Source organism: Trematomus bernacchii, unplaced genomic scaffold (assembly GCF_902827165.1).
Source record: "Trematomus bernacchii unplaced genomic scaffold, fTreBer1.1, whole genome shotgun sequence".
Lineage (NCBI taxonomy): Eukaryota > Metazoa > Chordata > Actinopteri > Perciformes > Nototheniidae > Trematomus > Trematomus bernacchii.
Window position 1 is genome coordinate 8,106,846 of NW_022987973.1, and position 21,757 is coordinate 8,128,602.

General features: G+C 42.4%; 1 protein-coding gene across 7 annotated transcripts in view; it reads left to right on the forward strand.

The window, feature by feature from the left end:
• Positions 1 to 21,757, forward strand: part of zfhx3 (zinc finger homeobox 3) — a 133,590-nt gene that overhangs the window by 56,238 nt on the left and 55,595 nt on the right. For all 7 annotated transcript variants that reach the window (XM_034116021.1, XM_034116014.1, XM_034116017.1 and 4 more), the window contains one exon: positions 19,780 to 20,011. In XM_034116021.1, coding sequence (XP_033971912.1) covers positions 19,780 to 20,011 — 232 coding nt within the window. The remainder of the gene's footprint in view (positions 1 to 19,779; positions 20,012 to 21,757) is intronic.

Genomic DNA, 21,757 nt, shown 5'->3' on the forward strand with positions numbered 1-21,757 from the left:
TTTTAAATTGTTTGTTGTTGGGGTATAGCCTCTAACAGGTTATAGTTGTATTCCAGCTATAGGAAAATATAAATCAAACAGATTGTATTGTATTTTGGACGCATGCAAGAGATCAATCCAGCTGACTTAGATTGAGGCCAAGTGCTACTGTATATGACAGGATGTTGAGAGTTGTCAGATTTGAAAACATTTACAGGATTATCATAGAATAGTGTTGCCCTTCACCACAGTGACAGGGTTTACCATTTGCATATCTAATTCCTCCACTAAGCCTTAACTGTTCAGTGAGGTCCCAATAATTGTTTATGTTTTGGTGGGCCTATTGTGTGGGCAAACAAAAATGCCCAACCTGTACCTCTGGCGAACGCCAAGATAAAAATGACTGCAGGTACTGTAAGATGCCCTCTGGCAAAATGACATCTAGCGGGCGCCTGGCCTTACCCGCTCACCCACCAGACATTTATAAGAAGAGGAGGGGTAGGAGGAGGATGGAGAGACAGACAGGAGAGAGGGGATGGAGGGGGAGGGGGGCGACAGGAGGGTTGGAAGGATAGATACTCTGCTAATTATCATGGCTAGCCTATGATTGTTCAGTAATAGTGCTCAGTGGGAAAGGTTGCAGCAGTTCCAGGAAGAGCTGAGCTCTGATTTACTGGTACTACCGCTCTAATAAAGCGCTTGCTGCACATCCTGGGAGACAGCCCATTCTCTCCTTTCACATGCACAAGCGTGTGAATGCGCACACACACACACACACACACACGCACACACACACACACACACACACACACACACACACCACACCACAATCTTGTGATCTAAAGTGCCAGCAGATGACAACATAGGGCTCATTAAATGTATCATTTTAATTGTTCAAAACGAAGTTCTCATAGTATGAGTTGTATGATTATGTGTAAAAGATATAATAGAAGCATCACACTAAGGAAGTATTTGAATTCTGTATGTGCCCCTGTAACACCTTCTCAGTCAACATGGTCATGATCCTGAATCCAAATTGCCCTCTATGTATTAGTTTTCGGCTGCAGGGCGTTGAGCTTTTAGTGACCTACCTCAAACAGATATCAGTTACTCTGAGTGGTGAGTGGAACAAGGAAGTAGTGGCGTACAAGTGAAATCTGGGTGGATTGGAAAGAGGGGCTGTCCTGCAAGTACTGTTATGGGGGGCTGGTAGGGTTTAGTATTTGGCAGTATGCAAGAATTTCACAACTCTTCTAGCTCCCACCGCTTGAGAAGACAAGGGAGAGGGTGGGGCTTTGACCCGTGGCACAGCTGCTGCTGCTGCTGCTGTTGCTGCTGCTGAAAATGTGCAACTGCCCTTCTGTGGCGGTTGCTCTGACCAAGCAACAGTGAAATAAATCTAAAGATGGGGAGTAGAAATCTGCTTAGACAGGGGAGGTTAGGTTTTTCCCACCTTTTGTTTCAAAGGCTTTTTACCACAACTGCCAGAGTTAAAAAGGCTGAGTGCATTACGAGACCATGTTCTCATGTCTTTTTCTGTGGTGGCGATAGAGATGCATTCTCTGTGTTCCATCACACAGAGCCGTAGGATTAGAGAAAGGGTAGAGATGATGTGTTACATTGTCAGCTGAGAATTGGAGATCCTTGGTCATTGAATTAATAGTTGTTTGTTTTGATACGTTGTTTTTCGGTTTTGGACGAGAGCAGCACAACACGCTCCTGCCTATGTGCAAGGAAGCTGCTGATCCTGTTATCTCCAGCATAATCAGCAGAAAAGGCAGATTGGTGTTTTAGTAAGGAAAGGAATAGGAGGTAGGGTTATAGCAGTTTGTTGGGCCGGGTTTCATAACCGTTCAAGGCCGAGATAAATGATTCTAGGTGTTCTGTAGATGGCTTTGTCACTATAGGCAGTGCTGAATAGTGAAGATATAAAGTTTGTACCTCCCACCAGATCCCCTGTTTCCTTTACATTACTGTCAAATGCCCTTAGCTCTATGCCCCTAATCCACTGTCTGTTTTCTTACTTTCGTTCTACCTTTTCATACTTTTTTCCCCTTTCTCCACAACATTACTAAACATAACAAATAGGGAGTGAAGGGACCCAGAAAATAAACCAGTAAACCAGTGGGTGGTCTACATTGGGGATCTGCTTAAGGTTAAATATCTATAATCCAACCATGCTTGAAAACTAAACATTCTCTGTCTGGATCCCCCATCCTACTCCCTCTATTTACTCTTAGGCTGGTTAGAAGTTCCTTGTTTCTCACTTGAGAACAGAGTTCTGTTAACTTTAATGTGAACATACGGTTTCTCTTATTAAATCCGAAATTCTAGTTCCTATAACAAAAATGTAAAAACAATTCACACAGGGTTTGAAACTGTCTTTACAATTGTGATTATTACAAATGGTAAAATACCCTTCTAATTTCAGCAAATTACTTGACAGGGGATTTACATCTTGGAGAAAGATTATTCTCCTGCACCAACTGGATCGTCTCTTTGTTATACCTCAACTCTGCCTGCCTCTACCTTGTCATGATGATATTACAGATATACTGTATCAGTTATGGGCCAATGTTTTTACCAGCTCCACTGCAAAGATGGCAGAGAGATATCATCCCTTTCTCCTTGTTTGGGATTTAATGTAATTATTGGCCTCCTATAATTTGATGTTCAGTGAAATGTTTGATAGTCAAATTGCTGTTAAATAATTTGTCATGTAGGCTGATTGTCATTGTTTACAACAAAACAAATAACTCAAACTTAACTTAAATTAAGTTTAAATGTTTTGATCCAATAATCACATTTACATGTGTTTTTGTGTGACAGATGTAATATCTGAAGTTATGTGTGGCTACCTACAGGCTTACAAGAAATATTAATATAGTAGCACTGAAGCTCATTTGGGGATTTGAGTGGTCTAAATAGCACCTTAATGTAAACTCTATATACACTAAAAGAAACCAAACTTAGCTGCTGATGTATTTTGGGTGTATGGAAACACACTGTGTGGCTATCACGACTTCAATGAAGCATCTCACAAGTCTTTTTGCCTTACTGGTCAATACATCTAGCTACCTATAGCCACCACACCTGAAAGACTAACAGTGGTAAATGGCAGGTAAACACTGCATTGATGAGGCCAGATGGAGACTCCTGTGAATCTAAGTAGCTCCTAAGCTGAAGGGATGGAGAGAGTGAGGCAGGCAGGCTTACCGGCTCTGTGCCATCAATACATCAGTGGCTAAGCCACCAGATTAATGGCCTCCGAGTGGTCAGGGCCACAAAACTACTCAGCTCTGAGGTCTGTGTTCAGTGGAGCTGTACATGAAAGCAAGGTAGGCTGAAGAGACAGATGAGGAAAGGGGAGGAGGTCTTCGGTACCAGGATGAGCACACAGGGACCTCTATTCTGTTTTGGTTTGGCCTACAAAGTAGAGTCATGGGACAGATACATTTTACAGAATGATGGATATGTGCCCCTGGCTGATGTTTTATTCCCCTTGCCTTGTAATGTTCCACTTGTAGTCCAAAAGGATGTTGGAGTTGCTAAACCCAATGTTATAGGCAGAATTGAGTTATTATAAACACATGTTTGTAAGTGAGAACATTACACAACCTGTTGGGCTTATTTGTTTGTGTCAGTCAGCCAGACTCAAACCCATGCTGGATTAAAAGTGCTTTTGCCATTTAAATAGCTCTTAGGTGTGCAGAGCATGTACTGCATTTATTTTACCTAGACTTCTCTTTGTTTTAACAAATCTTCCCCTATGGTCTTTCCATTTTGAGGTGCATTGATTACTGGTGTGCAGAACGCAGCATTGTCTGACTGTTGTTAGGGATTGGTCAGTGAGATGCTGCATGCCCTCGTCAAAGCAGTCTATTTTGGATGGGAAAGGCTTGATTAAAAATCTACCTGTTTCCTGAAAAATATCATTTTTATTTGAAATAGTGGGGCCTCTGAGGCCTTTTCCATAGTGAGAAAAGCCGTCCCTTCCTGAACTTCATGGCTCTAGTTGGCCATCCCTGTTTGGCCTAATTGCTTTGTGCATGAGTCGAGGGTTAGAACTGGGAGCTGTAAATCTATCAGGGTTACGCAGACAATGTTTTCTCCAGATGTAGAAGAAAAGGATTTCATCCTTTTGTAATTAAGCGGTACAGCCCAGGGTGTCATGCAGCTTTTATTGGGGGCCCTGGAAAAGATCATTTTGCACCTTGTTTTCTCATCATGCCTTTTATTCTTCAACACAAAAGATGGAAAAAATTGAAAGATTAAAATGAAAAAAGTAGCAAAGAATAGAATGTCTTTTTCAAACTGTTATATGGAAATTATTAGGTAGTGATGTAAGAGGTTGCGATGGGGAGCGTGGGGTTGAGGCACAAAGGGGACAAAGCCATAGTCATGGAAGCACGGCAATTACATAGTTCCCCAGATGAAGAATATCAGAAAAAATGTCTTTTTTTTTACCCCAGGAATGTTCCCAAATGTTATCTTTCCCACGGGTGCCGTCTTCTACACCTGTGTTCTACTTTAAACTGAGAAAGAGGGGGAGTGAGTTGGGGAAAGTGATAGTGAGTAAAAAAGAGAGAGACAGCTTTAAGAGTTGGGGACGAGAACGCTATTCAGTTTCTCAAGGGCACCGATACTTTATGGCCTTCACATTCCTGCATGACAAACTGATGCCCAGAATAGACAGAGTGGCGTTTAAGAGTTTAACTACCATGCCTTTAAGCCCCACCCCGACATATCATCTCTGTTCCTTGCTCACCTTCACCTCACCCTGTGCCGTTTATGTGGCAAATCTCAGGGTCACACTGTCTGACGCTTTTCTTTTACAAGCCGAAGCTGGTGAAAGAGGGACTGAAGTACAGGCTTTTGTTCAGCGTAAGCAGTTGCACACATTTGTGTTTTATGAAGTCCTTTTCAATCTTGTGTTGATTTACAGAGGCCTCGTTCCTCTGAGGTCTTTTCAGAGAAGCAGACGAAAGAGGAAGTCTACATATCCACTGAACTCCTCTGGCCAGTCGAAGATCATAGACTATCATTTCTCACTGCCTTCCTTGCCAGCCCCACAAACTCCTTTTTATAATGTCACCACATTCAATCAACACTAGCCCTAAAATAAAGGACTGCTGCATAATTCAAACTTGGATCCTTCGTTTAGATGGCCTATCTCTGTCACTGGATAGGACTTTCCTTAATTTATGCTTGTTAGGTTGGAATAGTCATGTTGAAATAATTTGAACCATAAGGGCTGTCTGTGCTGCTACTGTTTAAATGAGAACTCTGGGAGCCGTTAAAGTTTGAGCATGAAATTGTGAGATCTGGAATGCAAATTATTATTCAAATGATCAATGTATCAATTTGCATGCTGAGAGGCGTGAGGGAGAGAGCATCTTAATAAGTTATGTAAATAAGTATTGTTTTTATTATTTGTTGAGGTTTTAGGAGTGTGGCTGTGTACATTTTCCATTTATGAGACATAAATCTCTTCCCTCTACGCCTATCACACAACTCTTACTACATCATACTATGCAACACAAACCCATCAGCATACTCCCAATAAATCATTGTGTGCTCAACAATGTTTAGACACACATTCCCTTCCTGGTTCTCAGAAAGTATCATTTCGCAGACAACCTACAAACAATGTGAAGAGTACAACAGGAGCTTTGCCGATACATACAGATCGTTTCATTACCCAGTTTTCGTTCTCATTTTGAACTTCTGGCCATATGAAATGTCAAAATGTCTGGATAATTGGATATTAAATAGACTTAAACTACAGACTTAATTACTTGGGTTAAAAGGATGGAATAATTTGTTGATGTTTTAAGTTGTTTAGGGTTATCTGTAATCATCTGGTATTTTTTTATTTTTTTTAGTCTTTAAGTGGACGTACTGGATCAGGAGCACGTTTGTGTTTGAACAGCCTGGAAAATGAGGCCAACCAAAAATAGAGAAAAACACATGTGTTGTGAATGTTATTCTAATAACTTATCATTGAAGGATTGGGTGGCCTATAGCAGAATACTAACCATGAATGGCGTATGTAGTTAAGAGAGATCAGTCCTTACATCTGGAAAGGTGGATTTTCAAGATGAGAGATCCAGCAATGGAGTATTCCCAGTATTCAACTTCACTTTTACATCATTAAAAATGATGAAGCCATCTCCACAAAGTCAGAGGTTTATGTACAAAAATCAAACACCATCTGCCATTTCTGATCAGAAGCAACAGCCATCAGACCAGGGTTACCAAGGCAGAACAGGAAAAGCCATTAACTGCCAATCACTGCATCGATCGACAAGCCAGCACCACTACCACCCCCTCTCTACCCCCACCCGCCCCTGCCCACAGACACACACATACAGTTCATTGGCTTTTACTGTAGAGTGCACACACATAAGCAAAGACACGCACATGTGCACATTGCCTTGCATAATCCACTATCTCTTTGTGCACCAGATGGGTAACATTTGGTGGAGTTTGTCTTTTTCCCGCCTGAACCACGTTATCTTTTAAATTATCTCGAGTCTAGATTGCAGGATCAACATTCTGTTCGGTTTAGATAAAGGTTGTCTGACTTTCTTTTATATTGGCTCAGTAGACCCAATGTGTTACTTGAAGGACTGTCAAGATTCCGTTAAAAAGATATTTCCTTCTGAGCATAGGTTTGTAATCTCCTCATTACCGAAATGCATCTCAGTAAAGTCCATTCCTCTGCAAAATGAGAGTAGACATTCTATTCTGCCCGCTCTCCCTCAACATTTTTGGAGTCGACCCTCAGATAAAAAGAGAACTAATAGAGTCGGTGAAGGGCAAAAAGAAGAAAAAAAACTAGATTGATTTTTCTTTCCTCCATTTTCAATGGTGTCGCTAGAACTGAGGGTCATTAGAAGAATATTTACCTACTTCCCAATTTAATAGAGATGCTGTGTATCAGGATGATCTGGATCAGAGGTCAGGGCAGGGGGGAGCAATTAAAGTGTATGGATCTAGAAGCTCTGGGCCTGTCCCATTGTGTGTGTTGTTGGCAGAAACAGATAGGTGAGCTAAAAGGGAGGCAGAGCCAATATGTTTTGAACATGACTGTATTAATGAATCGAGCGTTGTTACTGATGGAATAGTGATGCATTAGGCAGGAGCACGGATGAGTGTGTAAGCACACCACACACAATCATAAGCTTGTATTGACCGCATAGTTTTGTTCCTGGTTGTATACATAAAATGCACTCGTACTTGTTCAACATGTACTTTCATACAAGTTAAACCAGTGACCATTAATGCATGCATTCACTTCTAATGCTAATTGTGCTGTCTTTTCTGTTACTTGCTTTGGTTAGGTCAGCCTTCTTTGGGGCCACACAATAGCCAGAGACAGAACAGATATGATGGATGTGGCCTGGGGCCTATGCACTCGCTCTGCGTCTGCGGTGGCCTCATCCACACATCAGCCACGGGGAGAGGGAGGGAACGCAGTAGGGAGGGGGGGAAGGAGGGCAGAGATACAAACCAGACCAGCCATTTTCCTCGTTCCGCTCATAAATATTTGTGTGGCTGATTTATAAACAGTGGAGCAAGAGAAGAGATCAAAGTGAACTGTAACGCTTATATAAAACGAAGGCTTTTTCACCACACTGCCCTACACACCATGCCCGTGCCTATTAAAGACAAAGCTATATATCACAAGGCATATTGGCAAGAGGACTGAATGGCCACTCTCACAGCTAAGTCTTCCCACAGTTGTGAGTCTAGTTCTTATTGCACAACCCTTGAAGGCTCTCAAACACTAGTTAAAGGCCATCAATATGTGTTATAGATAAATCTCAACCTGTTCGCAGCCTGTGTAAACTCCCCGAGGTCAGTGGCTTCTTAGGTAGATTTTAAATGGCTGTAGTAATGCCAGGCAGCCATATTAAAACATAGCAATGCAGTGAGGAGTCATGTGTCCCGGTAGTGGTAGAGTAGTGTTGGTCACAGTAGACAGCTGCACATGCTGATTCAGGCAACCAGCTGGTCAGACGCAACACAAAGGCCAAACCTCCTGTACGGCAGAGAGGAGGGATTAGGGTGGGGTGAAACAGTGTGTGTAGACTGTATATGTGTGTGTTTGTTGGAGTAGAGTACTGGTCTCAGCAGTGTTTACCTCGTGCCCCCCCTAATAACACACACACACATATATCTTCAATCCTACCCCAGCCCCCACCCTTACCATTGGTTCCCAGCCAGAGTGCAAATGTGGGGGAGCAAGAGGTGCTCTCCTCTGCCTCTTACCCTCTTCCTGACTAAGAACAGTTATGGCTGGCAGATGCAGAGGAGCACCATGAAGATGGCTGTTCGCTGACCTCTGTGGGAGGGAGAATAACACGGGTAATGGGAGAGAAAAGAAGGCCTATTTCAATGGAGATTCTCCCCTTTGTCCACCAGTAGGACAGGGTGTGCTCAGTGTGGTGAGGCCTGGGAGAGTTGCCTGTCCCTCTGTCTGTCTGTCTGTCTGTCTGTGTGTGAGTGCCTGGAGACATCTGGTTCTGTGGGAACACAGTGGCATTATTTTTACTGGCACGTCACCTTGAGCTTACATAACACATAACTGCAGGTTTGTGTACGACCACATGGTCATATGTTTTCATTTGCCTATGTATTGTAAAGCAATGATTTGAGAACTAGCATATCAGTTAATTTGGAAAGATAATAAAGGTATGTTTCCATAGCCTCTCCTATAAGTATGAGGGTATTCTGCTATCATGAAAAGCAGTGATAGGAATCAATCTTTGTCTCATATGTTGATGTCCTCCCTACACTCTGTTGTATATATTGTATATGTGAGTATAATCAGGTAGGCAGGCATTGTATAGAGGTTTGAGAGGGAGTAGACTGAAGATTGTCTTACCCCTGGTGAGTGTGAGTTTCTGTGCGGAGAGTTCAAAGTCCTGCTGAACATCAGAGGGCTGATGCTGAGTGATGCTGACTAGCTGCAGCCTGTGGTTTGGAAAGGGTTACTGAATTATTACTGATGGTTTCAGGGGTAACTGTCCGACCACAGGACTGGGGAATATTAATCATTTATTTGATTGTCCGCATGTGCTGATTAATCAATTTGAGAAGGATCTGCAGGATTAACTACCCTATTATTCCCCTGTAAGAACAGATAAGAGACTTTAAAATATCATATTCCATTTATCATTTATTTTTAGGTCCCTGCTGATGAGGGTGAAATAAAAACTGAGGTGAGATCAGGAAGAACAGCAACATGGGAAAAGCGTTGGGGGAGGAGGATAAGAGAAAGAGGGATGAGGAGAGGGAAAAAAATCTCTTAACTGCAGATTTTAGTACTTCAGACGATGGGGGAAAAGATACAGCTTTGTTTTTCTTCAAACATGGCACAGAAACCAAGTTGTGCAGCTGGGAGTGAGAGAGCGGAGAGAAAAGGGGGGCGGAGAGACAAGAGGAACAGGAAGTTGATGGGAAAGTGATAGCTGTCTCCACCTGGAGTATAGCCTGAGCTGTGTGTTTGGAGGGAAGGCAAAGCAAGGGAAAGAAGTGAGCTGCTGCATGTGATCCTACACTGTACTCTGGTTTAGGTAAGTTTGGCTCTCATACCAGGTATAGTTAGCTAACAATGTCACAATACCTGTTTACCTCACTCACTATCTATTCAGTCTATAAATTCTCAATCTGCCAGCTGTTTAATGTGTTATGTCATGTGGTAATGCCTTTGATTCCAACATGCCTCCGTTTGTAAATACAAGAGGCACTCAAAAGGCTGTGGTTTCTTTACAAGCATGGCGCCCCCGGCGCTTTGGTTGGGAATGCATTGAGAGGGAGAAGGATTGAAAGAGTAAGGGAGGGAGTGAGAGGTGGTTAGAAACTGTATACACTTCCCGTTGCTCTTCTGCCAACCCTCTCCCTGCTGCATTTGGTTGTGCAGGCAGGCAGTGAGTGAGAAATGTGAGAGGGAGGAGTATATCCTCTCTCCTGGCTGAACACGGCACCTAATTATGCACTTTTCAGCAGGTTTTACCTTTAACACTTTCCTCCCGGGTTTGAGATTAGTGCTCACCATGCTTGATTTACTGCACAATTACTGAACAAGAGCTCTATCTAATCAATAAACAGGAAGGAGAAAAGTGGTAGGCTTTGAAGTATAGTTTGAGATTTTTTGCACGATTGAGCAGTGTATATGGTGTAGCCAGTAGGGCAGCTTGGCCGCGATGCCAGCCTCTGAAATATCTATTATATCAGGCACGCCTCTTTGCTTTACCAGCTCTTTAAGCCTCTTTACGGTGCTGAACTACTGGAGTGGAAAATGACATCTTTTTATCTGACCACTGCTTAACATACAGTATAGGTCAGCAACAAATTGCCTAATAAGGACATTCCACCAAAACATTAGATTAACATTAACATTAGTATGTGACGTTATACTTGCAGAAGTTACAGGGAAAAGGATATGAGGCACCATTGTGTGGTAGCAAGCTATGCCCGTATTAAATGTCCCCAAATGTGCAGCCAGTACAATGACCTCTGTGATGACACTTGCTAATGGCATGAGCAGTTATTTTAGGAAGCTCCAACGGCCGGCCATCACAAGTATTTCTGGGGCTTTGTAAAGCTTTTTGCCAGCATGAGCAAAGCAATAGACCTCTACCAATTAGTCTGGTCCGTGTTTGATTTTTAGGGATGACAACTATATCTCAGCTGCAATTATGCTGCACTGGGAATGATGAGGGTTTAGGTTATTGATCCTAAATTGATCAACCTGATCAATGAGCATTTTTTTCTTTTTTAATGGAAAGTGGAGTTATGTCTTTTTTCTTTGGCTAATGAGCCAGCCCAACAGAATGACCCTGTTAAGAAATCTTTGTTAGCGAGGAACATGTGTATTAGTGATAGAGTTGGCTGCGCTCATGGGAAAGAGGGGGGCACAGCGTAGAGCAACATTTTTCAAAAGTGCAACACCTCCCTATGGGCATAGGTCAAAGGCTACAATGGGTCTTATGAAGAAGAAGAAGAAGAATGAGGTCTGTATGAGATAGGAAAGGGGCTACAACAGCTGTGTCTTAATGCATTATAATAGGGTTCTTATTTAAAATCTTAAGGAAATGCCATTAATGCTTTGAAGAATAAACAGGAGGTATGTGGGTAGGGTTTTTGGGTTTATTCTCCCTGACCCTGAGACTAAATTCAAGCAATAGTATTTTAAAATACACTTAAATGTTTAGCTTTTTAACTCCAATGCATACCAAAAATACAATGTCAGTGTTTCACTTATTAAAGTTGCAGCTTTTAGTTGCTCGGTATAGAAGAGTTGACAGATGAACCTGGTGGGTGTTTGGTGTATGAATTGCTTGAAGAACCCTCTAACAAGGTACTTGTTTTATGCAAATAAGCCCACATATAGACCCACTCTGTATATTCACCTCCACTCAACCCCACTCATTAATTTTCATTTTAAGAAGAGGACCTCTCAAAGGCTATGTTGCTCCTTTTGTCGTTGCAGTGCTTCTTATAAAGATAGCAGTGTAAGACTGGGTTAAATATTGACAATGGCTGAGCTCATCATCACTGTTCTTAATTAGCTGCTGTGCCTAGAAAGCTTGTGTGAGGCAAGTGTGTGAACAGCTAAATATTTTCCCTTATGAGATCTCAAACACCTACTACCCAAAACACATTTCTATGAGGTTTGCATAAAAAAAGGAAAAGGGAAAGTCAGGAAACATACAGTATTTCAGCTATGACAGCCTTAATGCGTAGCCTGAAGCAGAAACCAATTATGTGGTAATGAAATATTTACACTACCAAACTGAGAATGCCAGGGGTGAAAGCTAGATAATACAAGCCTGAGGAGACTGTATTCTGTGTCTCCTCTCTGCTGTTACACTGTTACGTCAGTGAAAAGGTGGAACAGGAGATGGGCTAAAGACAATAGGCTTGGAAGCGAGAGAGTAGGCAGACCTGCATTTCAATAAGCATGGCTTTTCCTCGCCTGTTGCCACATTTAGGGGCTGTTTCTGGGTCACAGTAGAACCACAAGATTGGAAGGGAATGCATGATTGCAACTGTAAGACCTCTTTGGACATGTTACTTACGGAGTCCTTTTGTGTTGTGATGGCTACTCCCTTACAATATTATGGCAATGAATCTGCATTCACGGCAGAGTGTGATGTTTGTTCTGGAGGACTAATTGTGTTTGGGTAATGTTCCTGCCCTGAATTTAATTCACACTGACTGCATTAATCATTACAAGTGGTGTTTGTCTGTATCTTAATCCAACACCCTCGCATCCCCAGACTCTGGGTCTCGCTCACTCTTCTAAGGCTTTTTCCCCTCTGCCCTCTCCAGACTCTTTTTCATCCTTTGCCACCATTCAACAAGTTTTTTTTTTTTGCCCACATTTGTGGCAGCTCCACAAGGCCATTCTGTCATTGTCAGGCTGATAAGTGACAAATGAGAGGCAGTGAGGTGTTTGACACGATGTCAGCTATGTAAGTGCATGGCTGCTTCTGTCTTTATCCTAACACATCAGTGACCTACTGTAAAGACCAGTCCAGATCAAGGTAGTCAGTGATGTTGTTCTTATCTAGTATGCACACACTTATCTAGTATGCACACACAATAGCTCTGTTTTGACAAACAATGTGGTGCCTTTTATACATTCCTGAGATTTTCTTCTCCAAGATTCGGTTTGATTGATAGTTCAACAGGTATACTGTGGTTTGCATTGCGAACTCTAAACCCACACAGGATGCTTCTAAAAAAGCTGTATGCTTAAACAACTGATCCATTGTACAAAGCACAGGAGAACAAGACTTGTAATGTTGGCTGAAATTCAGATTTAAATCTTTCGTGGCGGCTACATCTTCTTAGCCAGAAGAAAGTAGAGTAAAGTAGTAGAGTAGAGTAATATTAGTGGCCTCTGGCTGCAGTAATATCTGTTTTATGGTACAGAATATTTTGATATCTGAGTGGAGAATTGGGAAGCTAGGTTGGTGCAGGGAGGCGTGTGGCGCAGTGGATAGAGCCTCGGTATGGGGATCAGATGGTCTCAGGTTCAAACCCCACTGCAGTCAGCATGTCGTTGTGTCCCTGGGCAAGACACTTCACCCCAAATTGCTCCTGTGGGGATTGTCCACAGTATTAAGTATGTAAGTCGCTTTGGATACAGGCGTCTAACAAGTAACATGTAATGTGCAGCCAGGGTTGAAACACGTGCTTTTTCTGCAGAGACTTGCTTGTATCTCTTTTGAAAATGTAATTGTGGCCTTAACAGTTTTAGAGATATTCCAGTTTTGTATAATCACATTTTTTTTCAGCACTATCACAGCTTGTTACAACAAAAAAACGGTTATTTTCCTCCCTAATGTCATGCGCTATAATTGTCATAAGAGTCTTAGAATAAAACACTGATGCAATTAGCTATTAAATCAAAATCTGAACCTCTCAGCATTAAGCACCTCCTGTTTTGCTTAAATGAGGGAAACAAAAGTTATTCCACAGCTCTGTGCAAGTAATTATTGTCACCGGTGTCCAAAATAGAGGGTTGTGATGTTGATGAAGTCCTCTGGGTAATGCAAAGTAGGGCCAGGGCAGGTCTAGATTTGCCCCATTCAGCATCCAGATGGTACCTTGCCAGTACACATGTTATCAAGTGTCTGTAACAGTTGTTTGGGTAACCCCATGGCTCCACCCTGCTCTCGCCTCCTGCAGGCAGACTTATTGAACTGCAATTTTGGCAAGCTCCTCCCAGCATGGCTTTCATAAAAGCACCAGGAGGTTAAGCTGTTAATTAGCTATTGAAAGAGGAGGCCAACAGCTTGCTGTTAATTTGCTTTTTTTTTTTTTATTATTTGGGAATCGACATCATTTCCTCCCTGTTTTGGAGTCGTCGCTGTGTGTCACAAAAGCAGGGCCGAGCTCATTATGGAAGGGGGAAATGTTTTTATCTGGCTACGATTAGAAGTGCGCATTATGTATGTATAGCCATGCTTATCCAAATGTTCTTAATGAGAGAGACCCTGGACGCCAGTGTGGGGCTCCGGTGGGCATAGACCCAGGCTCGTTATCACCACACAGGGCATTGATCCTTCCACCGCTCGCTTGCTTTTCCTCCTCCTCTTCCCCTTTCAAAGACAGTGACTTGCACATGAATTATGTGGACACATTGATCAGCTGATTGAGAGCTATTGTTTAGAGCCCTGGGTCATTATTGAAGGAGGGATTACCCAGCTCTTGTTTTGTGCGTGCGTGTATGTGAGTGTATTACTCAGCTCCTTGTCACAGCACACACTCCCCTTATCTCACCTTAGGTTTGAACGGCTACACAAATGTACACACACACTGAGCACATACAGAAGCCTACACAATCAACATGGCCCAAATGACTGCCTGCATTGATTGCCTTCCCTCTGCAATTATGTTCCCATTGTTTACTTTCTAGCATCTTACTCATTCAAACGGAATTCAATAATTATTGCTTTATTTAATGTTAAAGTAAGTAAGAGTGCTGGTTGTAGAGCACTAGTAGCTGCATTGTCTTTAAGTGTCTCTATGACCCCTCCCTCGCTACTTTGTTTCATAGGCCTATGTTAAGTCATCCTCTCCAAGGACACCTACAGCGATCCATCTTTACCTCGCTGCCCTCCCTTAAGACACAGAGGTCCGTTTTGTTTCTGCCTTCCCTCCCAGAGACAAATATGCAGCCTGTTTTTTATTTACCGGTAGTAATGGATCATTTCTACAGCAAGGCAGTAGAGGAAGCAACTTGGCACATTATATCGGTTCAAGACAGAGGGACAGGATGCGGTGGAGGGGCGGCAGGGATTAGGAAGAGTAAAAGACAAGAAAGGACACGGGTGTGGATGAGGTTCAGGAAGCAGTAGGTAGGCAGTTTGAGCCTGAAGTACACAGCCCCCTTAATCCACAACCTAACTTTTAGGCATGTTGCAGCTTGCAGTGGCTAATTCAAAGCAGCCACCACACTTGGCACCCAGTGGGGCCTCTGTGGTTGGAGCTGTTGTTCGTGCAGACGGGGAAACACAGGCTAAACTGTGAGCACTCACTGACTCCAGTCACTCGGCTTTGCTTTCCTAAATAACCTGCTTACGTTCCAGGGGAATCCCAGAGTGCAGATTTATGAGAACCAAGTCCCTGACAAACCTCTGTGCATGTACAAATACATTACTGCCGGGAGGAAAGGAGATCATTCAATTAAAATATATCTTTGATCTTTAGACCCTAACCCGAAAGCTGATCCTATGGCATTAAAATATATACATTTTGAATTAATCTTTAAAATGAGTCTTCGCTTATAACATTCATAGTTGGGCAGTATTTGTGCAATTCCTTTAGGGTTTTAGAGTAGAATAATCATAGACATAGAGATATACTCACAGTTTTCACACAGTGATTAAGCCACACTACGGTGTTTTCTTCTGCCTTTGGTCACGGTGTGTTTTTCAACCCAATAGGCACATTACATTGTCTCCCCTCAGAGTGAAACACAGTTACCTCACTGGTTATGATTGCTGCCATGACATCACTGTTTGAATAACAAAGGTGCTGCTTGACTTATTCTAACACAGCTCAAGCAAATCACTGGTTAGTACATTGTCTTCCCAGGTGACGGGGTAAACAAGATATTTACCTATGCTATTTTAAAGGTTAATATCTTCTCTCATATTACAAGACAGGTCTGCTCTATTGCAGTGCATTACTTGGCTTCAGGTGTGAATTGCATTTTTCTACCCTCCCATGGCACACGCATACACACACTCAGACACCAGCTTTTAGTGCCGAGAATAGCGGAGGGGGGGGGTTACAAAGCAATATCCTGGCAGATACTCACTGGCTCTCTCACAGAGGGAATTTGGCAGCTCTCTTAGAATTGATAGCTATTTAGCTCACAGATAATCATCTGTTTTAATGCATTAATTTAGTATTAACAGCACTGCCAAATTTAATGGGGGAAATTAGGGTATGATCGTAATGGTATGTGGCTGTGTGTGAGAGTCTGAATGTCCATGTGTACTTGTTTGTGTGTGTACATTTCTGATGTCCATTTTGTCTATATTATTGTACGTGTTTGTTGCGTGTATTATACGGCTCCATTGGGAGCCATTCTTTGGAATTACCGGCTCTCTGTCTCCCTTCCACCCTTCCAGTAATATCTCTATCTTCTGTTAGTTGGACTCTCTCAGCAACCACACTGTTTTGTGTTAAAGGTGCACTTTTACTTTGCATTTAAGTGGATGGAAATGCAGATGTATGCAGTGCTCTGGGTGGGTGGTGAAACTGATACAGGCGTGTATTGCCCACTCAGAGGGCAAGGTGCACTGTGGAGTTATATGAGAGAGGATGGGGTGGTGCCCACACCGCCCCTGTCCCTCTTTACCTGAAAAAGCAGAGAGCACTGCTTCAGCCTCCACAGAAAAAGATAAGGTGCTCCATAGAAGAGAGAGGCTTGAAAAACCACGGTTACATTTTTAAACTATGAAAATCACTACAATATAAAACAAAGCTTAAGACTAGGTTTTTCAGTGGAAAACAATGAAGGTAGATGGAATTTAGAATATTCTGTCAAATGTATAAAAAAACAAAGGTATGGATAATTTATCGTTATCTAACCACCCTTAGTTTTTGACTGCATTGGACCGTAAAGGACTTCTTCTAGTATTTGTACCTACAATCAATGTCTCTTTGTGAACTTATCTGTTAAATCAGACCACAGTCATATAGTACATTCACATGCACAAAGTATGTCTACCATGCCCAATTGCTGTTGAGTACATCACTACATTCTAGGCGGTCACACATTTGTACATGCGCAGCTGAATCTCCTATATGACTGTTGTAAATTGCCAGACAGTTCAGCAGTATATAATCTGACCCAGCCAGCTCCCCTTATTATGCTCCACAGCTCCCCTCCTGTTGGGGCCTCGATAGGACGCTAAGAAACCCCAGAGCCGAGCCGACCAATTCCTCCCAACTCAACATGACTTTTTCATTAAGCCGCCAAATTCCTGCACTCCAGTTGGAGGTGATTTATCATCTAGGGGCTTCATCGCAGGTTCATAGGAAACAGACATAGGCCCTGTCTCATGCATTATTATGTTTCACATTCAAAATGTGTATATATGCGAATATGTGTGTGAACCAGAGAGGGCGATGGACTGTGAGTGTACCATGTCTCCACTGTGTTTGCCCTGTTAGCTATAATCATATAGATAATTCATGGAGAATCCAGTGAGAACGAATGTTAGATAAAGTTAGTAAATGTGATGATCAGAGGGGTTTTGGACTGGTCCCAACTAACTTCTCCTCGGCAATACAGTAACGTTTTGCCTCTGTCCTCCCTGTGGTACTGAATGAGCAGGGGCCACCTAACTGATCACACGTTGTTTGATCTCTTACCGCCTCCACTGACTCTGAAATGCCCTAGACTGCATTGGGTCATGGCCAGTGCATAGATGGTGAAAGTGGTGGTTTACAGGTGTAACCGTTTGACATTGTAGACTGAGCTACAAGCGCTGGGGCAGGAAACCTTTGGCTCTGTTGAGGCCATCTTCCTGGCCAGTCAGGTTTATAGTGAATTATGGCCTATTCAGGGGCAGGCGGTCTAAGGTTCACTCCTATATAAACCCTGTGCGTTTTATGGGAAACTATAAAACTCCCAGGATTCTTTTTCTACCTCCTGGGACTAGCTTTGAAGTTTCGGTCAGGTGCTGTCATTTTTTTTACTTGTCTGCTTGTAGATTTTTGGAGCCATGAGTCATACTCACTCTCTTTTTTTATAAATTCAAGCCATCTGCTGTGAGTAAAAGCAGTTTGCATGATGGATTTGCTGTTATCTATAACTGAATCTGTCTCTCAGGTTTCTCTCTACCTTAATTCTGATGCAATATTTGTGCACAGAGAAAGGAGGAGAGTTACCACAATATCCAGCAACACCTATTCATGACATCATGGATGGCTTAAAACGAGGCGAGAAAGGAGAGCACACAGAGACACAGAGCCTTTTACAATCACCTAATAACTCTATTACACTGAGCTCTGGGGCTCACAAAAAGGAGAGAGAAAAAAAACTCCTATTCTTTTTCCTGGAAGCGGTGTCTTAATGCACATTTTAGGTGTAGAAGTGAGAAATATGAAACCAAAGAGAATGAAACACAATAGCTCAGAAAACCCCATAGCAATATTGCAATATTGCCAGAAAATTAAACATTAGGAGAAAGGGACAAGAGCATTTTAGGGAAGCATAATAATGTTATGACTTTTTTTCACCAGCCTGTCAACACCTGATTTAGATATAATGTGGTTAAATGTCTAATGTTTCCATTGCTTTTACAAATCCCTACCAGCCAAGGCCATCCTGTGCAGGGGAGGATAGTTCAGTGTATTCTTGATGAAGCGTTTATTTCTCTGAACCTTTATTTACAGTTAGTACATGATGTGTAAGGTACATGAGGATAATATACTTATAGGTTTATATTAATTGGTAATTAAACCTGATTTAAAATATTTCTTACATTTAAAAATATATAAATATTTATTAAACGTGTTATTAATCACAGTTTATGATTTGACCTGGTTATTTATTTTCACCATTAAATGAACTTGATAGTGTTTCATTAACACATGTGTTTTGAAAGCTCTTAAAGCATCTCTGTGCATTACAAATATTCAAGCGAAAATACATATCATATTTCAGTAGATTACAATATATTTTGTTTTCACTCAGCATGCATCGCAGGAGACATGGGCGCCAAGGAGATTAAAGGGAAAAGAGGACAACTTTTGGTGATTTGCATTGATTGCAGCAACAGAAGTCCACAGCAAGATTCCAGAGTTTGATATTAGGAGCAGCACATGACAGGCATGTCACAAGTGGCCATACCGAGTCTGGGGCTTTCATTGCAAACATGCTGAAACAATCAGTGTGATCCTTCAGGATAGTGGTCAATAACTGTGATGCTCACACCAGGCCCAGCCATATTGTGTTGGGCTTGCATCATTGATTGAGCCATGCAGGAGGTAATTAGACTGGAGCTCTGTGGTGTGACAAGAGCTTGTGGCGGTATGGTGTCACTACAGGGTGTTAGGCATGTTGTGACAGTGCGGAGGGTGGGCTGAAAGCTGGACTCGCCCTGCTGTTGAGTCTTGAAGGACGAGCTGGGGTTGACAGGTCAATACTAGTGCTGATTTCCCGTCCTCTGAAGGTTGTCCTCCTGTTGTGGAATGTTCCCGTTTCTCTCAGAGTACTAAATCCCCCTCCTGCCTCACCACCGGCTGACTTTGCCTCTCTTTCTCTATGAGAGAGCGAGGATTTAACTCACCATGATCAATATTTAGTATCCCATGCGTGAAACAAGCAGATGTTTGGAGTTTCCTTTTCAGAGACGGGAGGCTTCTGTTGAGTGAAGGGGATCAATGCTCCCTTCCGTCTGTGAGGCTGTAGACCCACGGCTTCTGAAGGGTGGCTGATGCGATTCCTGCCCGCCCTTGGGCCCCTGAGATTTGCGTGCCTCCCAGGCCTTTCCTGTCCTGTTAGCCCACTGATACAGACACTCACGCAGACAAAGTGCGCAGTCCAAACAGTTGTCCTGAAGTGGAAAAGGTCTGGATGTTAAACAACAGGGCTGTGATTGGGAATTGATTTGTTCATTTGCCAACTGTTTGAGTGAAAGTGAGTCGGTGGTGCCTAGCCAGCTATCTGCCATCTACAATAACCTCTTTCCCTCTCTCTCTTTCTCCTTGTTCCTATCTTTCTCTATCTCTCTCTTTCTCCATTCCCTCCTACAGCACCTGCAGCAGCACGAAAACGCGGTGGAGGGTGAAGCCTGCTACTACCATTGTGTGCTGTGTAGCTACTCGACCAAGGCCAAGCTCAACCTGATCCAGCATGTGCGCTCCATGAAGCACCAGCGCAGTGAGAGCCTCAGGAAGCTGCAGCGTTTGCAGAAGGGTCTGCCGGAGGAGGAGGAGGACCTCACTTCCATCTTCACCATACGCAAATGCTCTTCTTCGGATACAGGTCAGAAACTGGCCCTGTTGCCCTTTTCCTATCTGTATGTGTGTCTGTCTTTGTTTGACTCTCTTGATCTCTCTACCTATGCTGCTTGGTCTCTTGTATACACAACAACACAATACAACAATATCAATATCTGCTTCACTGACACACTTCATGTGGCTGAGTTGTGCATTCACAATTTGTCACTTTCTGTTTGTTTAAGATTGTATTGCATGGCAAAGGAGATAGTCACGAAAAGGGAATAAAGGGGGAAAGAAATGCAGCAAATGCCCCTGGGTCTGAATGCCAAACATGGGCACCTGCAATACCAAATGACCTATTTGGGTTTCCATTTTGTCACTATCTTCATTTTACATTTACCTCCCCATAGAAGAGTGGTGTGTCTTTTTAAGTCGAAATACAGAAGTATTAAACTGAAATGTACATTCTATATAGGAGGACAGTTCATTACACCACAAAGTTTGACTTTTACATTACAAACACATTTTGTAAAAACTAAATAGCGAAGAGAGGTTTTCACTCAAAGACAGAATAAAAAAAACAGTCCTCGGAGTTAAATTATTCAAACAAATATTTCAAATATATTTTTGATATTGAATATCATTTCAGTTCAATATCATTTACACGGAATATTCCTGCCTCCAGCATTAAAAGCATAGATCCTTGTTAATGGGAGCTGTCCTTTTCAGCCATAAAAGACATATTGAGACAGAGCACTAAGGCCAGAAAAGGAGGAGCCAAACAACAGCAGCAGCTGCAACAACAACAAGAACACCACAAAACAGACACAGCTACAACAACAGTAGCACGACTGAAACAAAGTGCCTTGACTGCTCATTTATTACGGACTGATTAGGAAGAGTGAGTTGTGGTCAATTAACACTCTTTTTTAGCAGAGATTTGGTTTTCCAATCACTTTAACTCCTGTGCCCTGACAAAGGGGCTCTATTGTGTGTCATTCCAAGAGGGAACCATTACTTCCCTCGCACACATACTCGCTGTCTGTGTTGTGCAGGGGGGGAAAGGCCAGCCTGTGAAGATGCTTTGTTCCAAGGAGGCAGGGATAATGAAGCCAGCGGCCGGGAAATTGCGCAAAAGGCAGTCACAGATCTGAAGCAAATCATTAGAGAACATATTTAGCTGAGCAATTAGGGACAATTAAGCTTTCTGCTCGCTGCACTCCAAATATGTTAATGACTACAGTACAGTGGACAGGCGAACATGCAAAGGCAAGAGGCCATTTAGGTTAAAAGGGTTGGGGGTTGGGAATTATTTTTTTGTGTTCAGACAGCAGGAGTTGTTGTGCTTTTTGCAAATAATTGTGTTTTTTTCTTATTTTAGCAGATGTTGGGTTTATCAATCTTTTTTCTCTTTAAACTTTTGATGAGTTAGATGCCAATGTTTGTGCCAGGGAAAGGGATCCAAACTTTTGGTTTAGTAATGGGCCCCTGCAGTGTGGCAGTTTGCGGTTAGTATCATTACACACAGACGCACAGACAGCAGTTACTCCCCTGCAGGGCTTCAGCAAATTACAATAATCCTCACTTACTTGAGCAGACCACTAGTATCTAAAAAAAATATAAAAGGTTTACCTCCATTTTTTTTCTTTTAAAAAAGAAATGAAGTATGTAAAAGAAAGGGAAAAGAAAAAGCATCTTGATCGAATTACCTCAATAACGATCATACCTTTTTGTCTGTAGTCATTATTCTAAAATTGCTGACTCCACACCTCTCAGTTCTACCATTTCA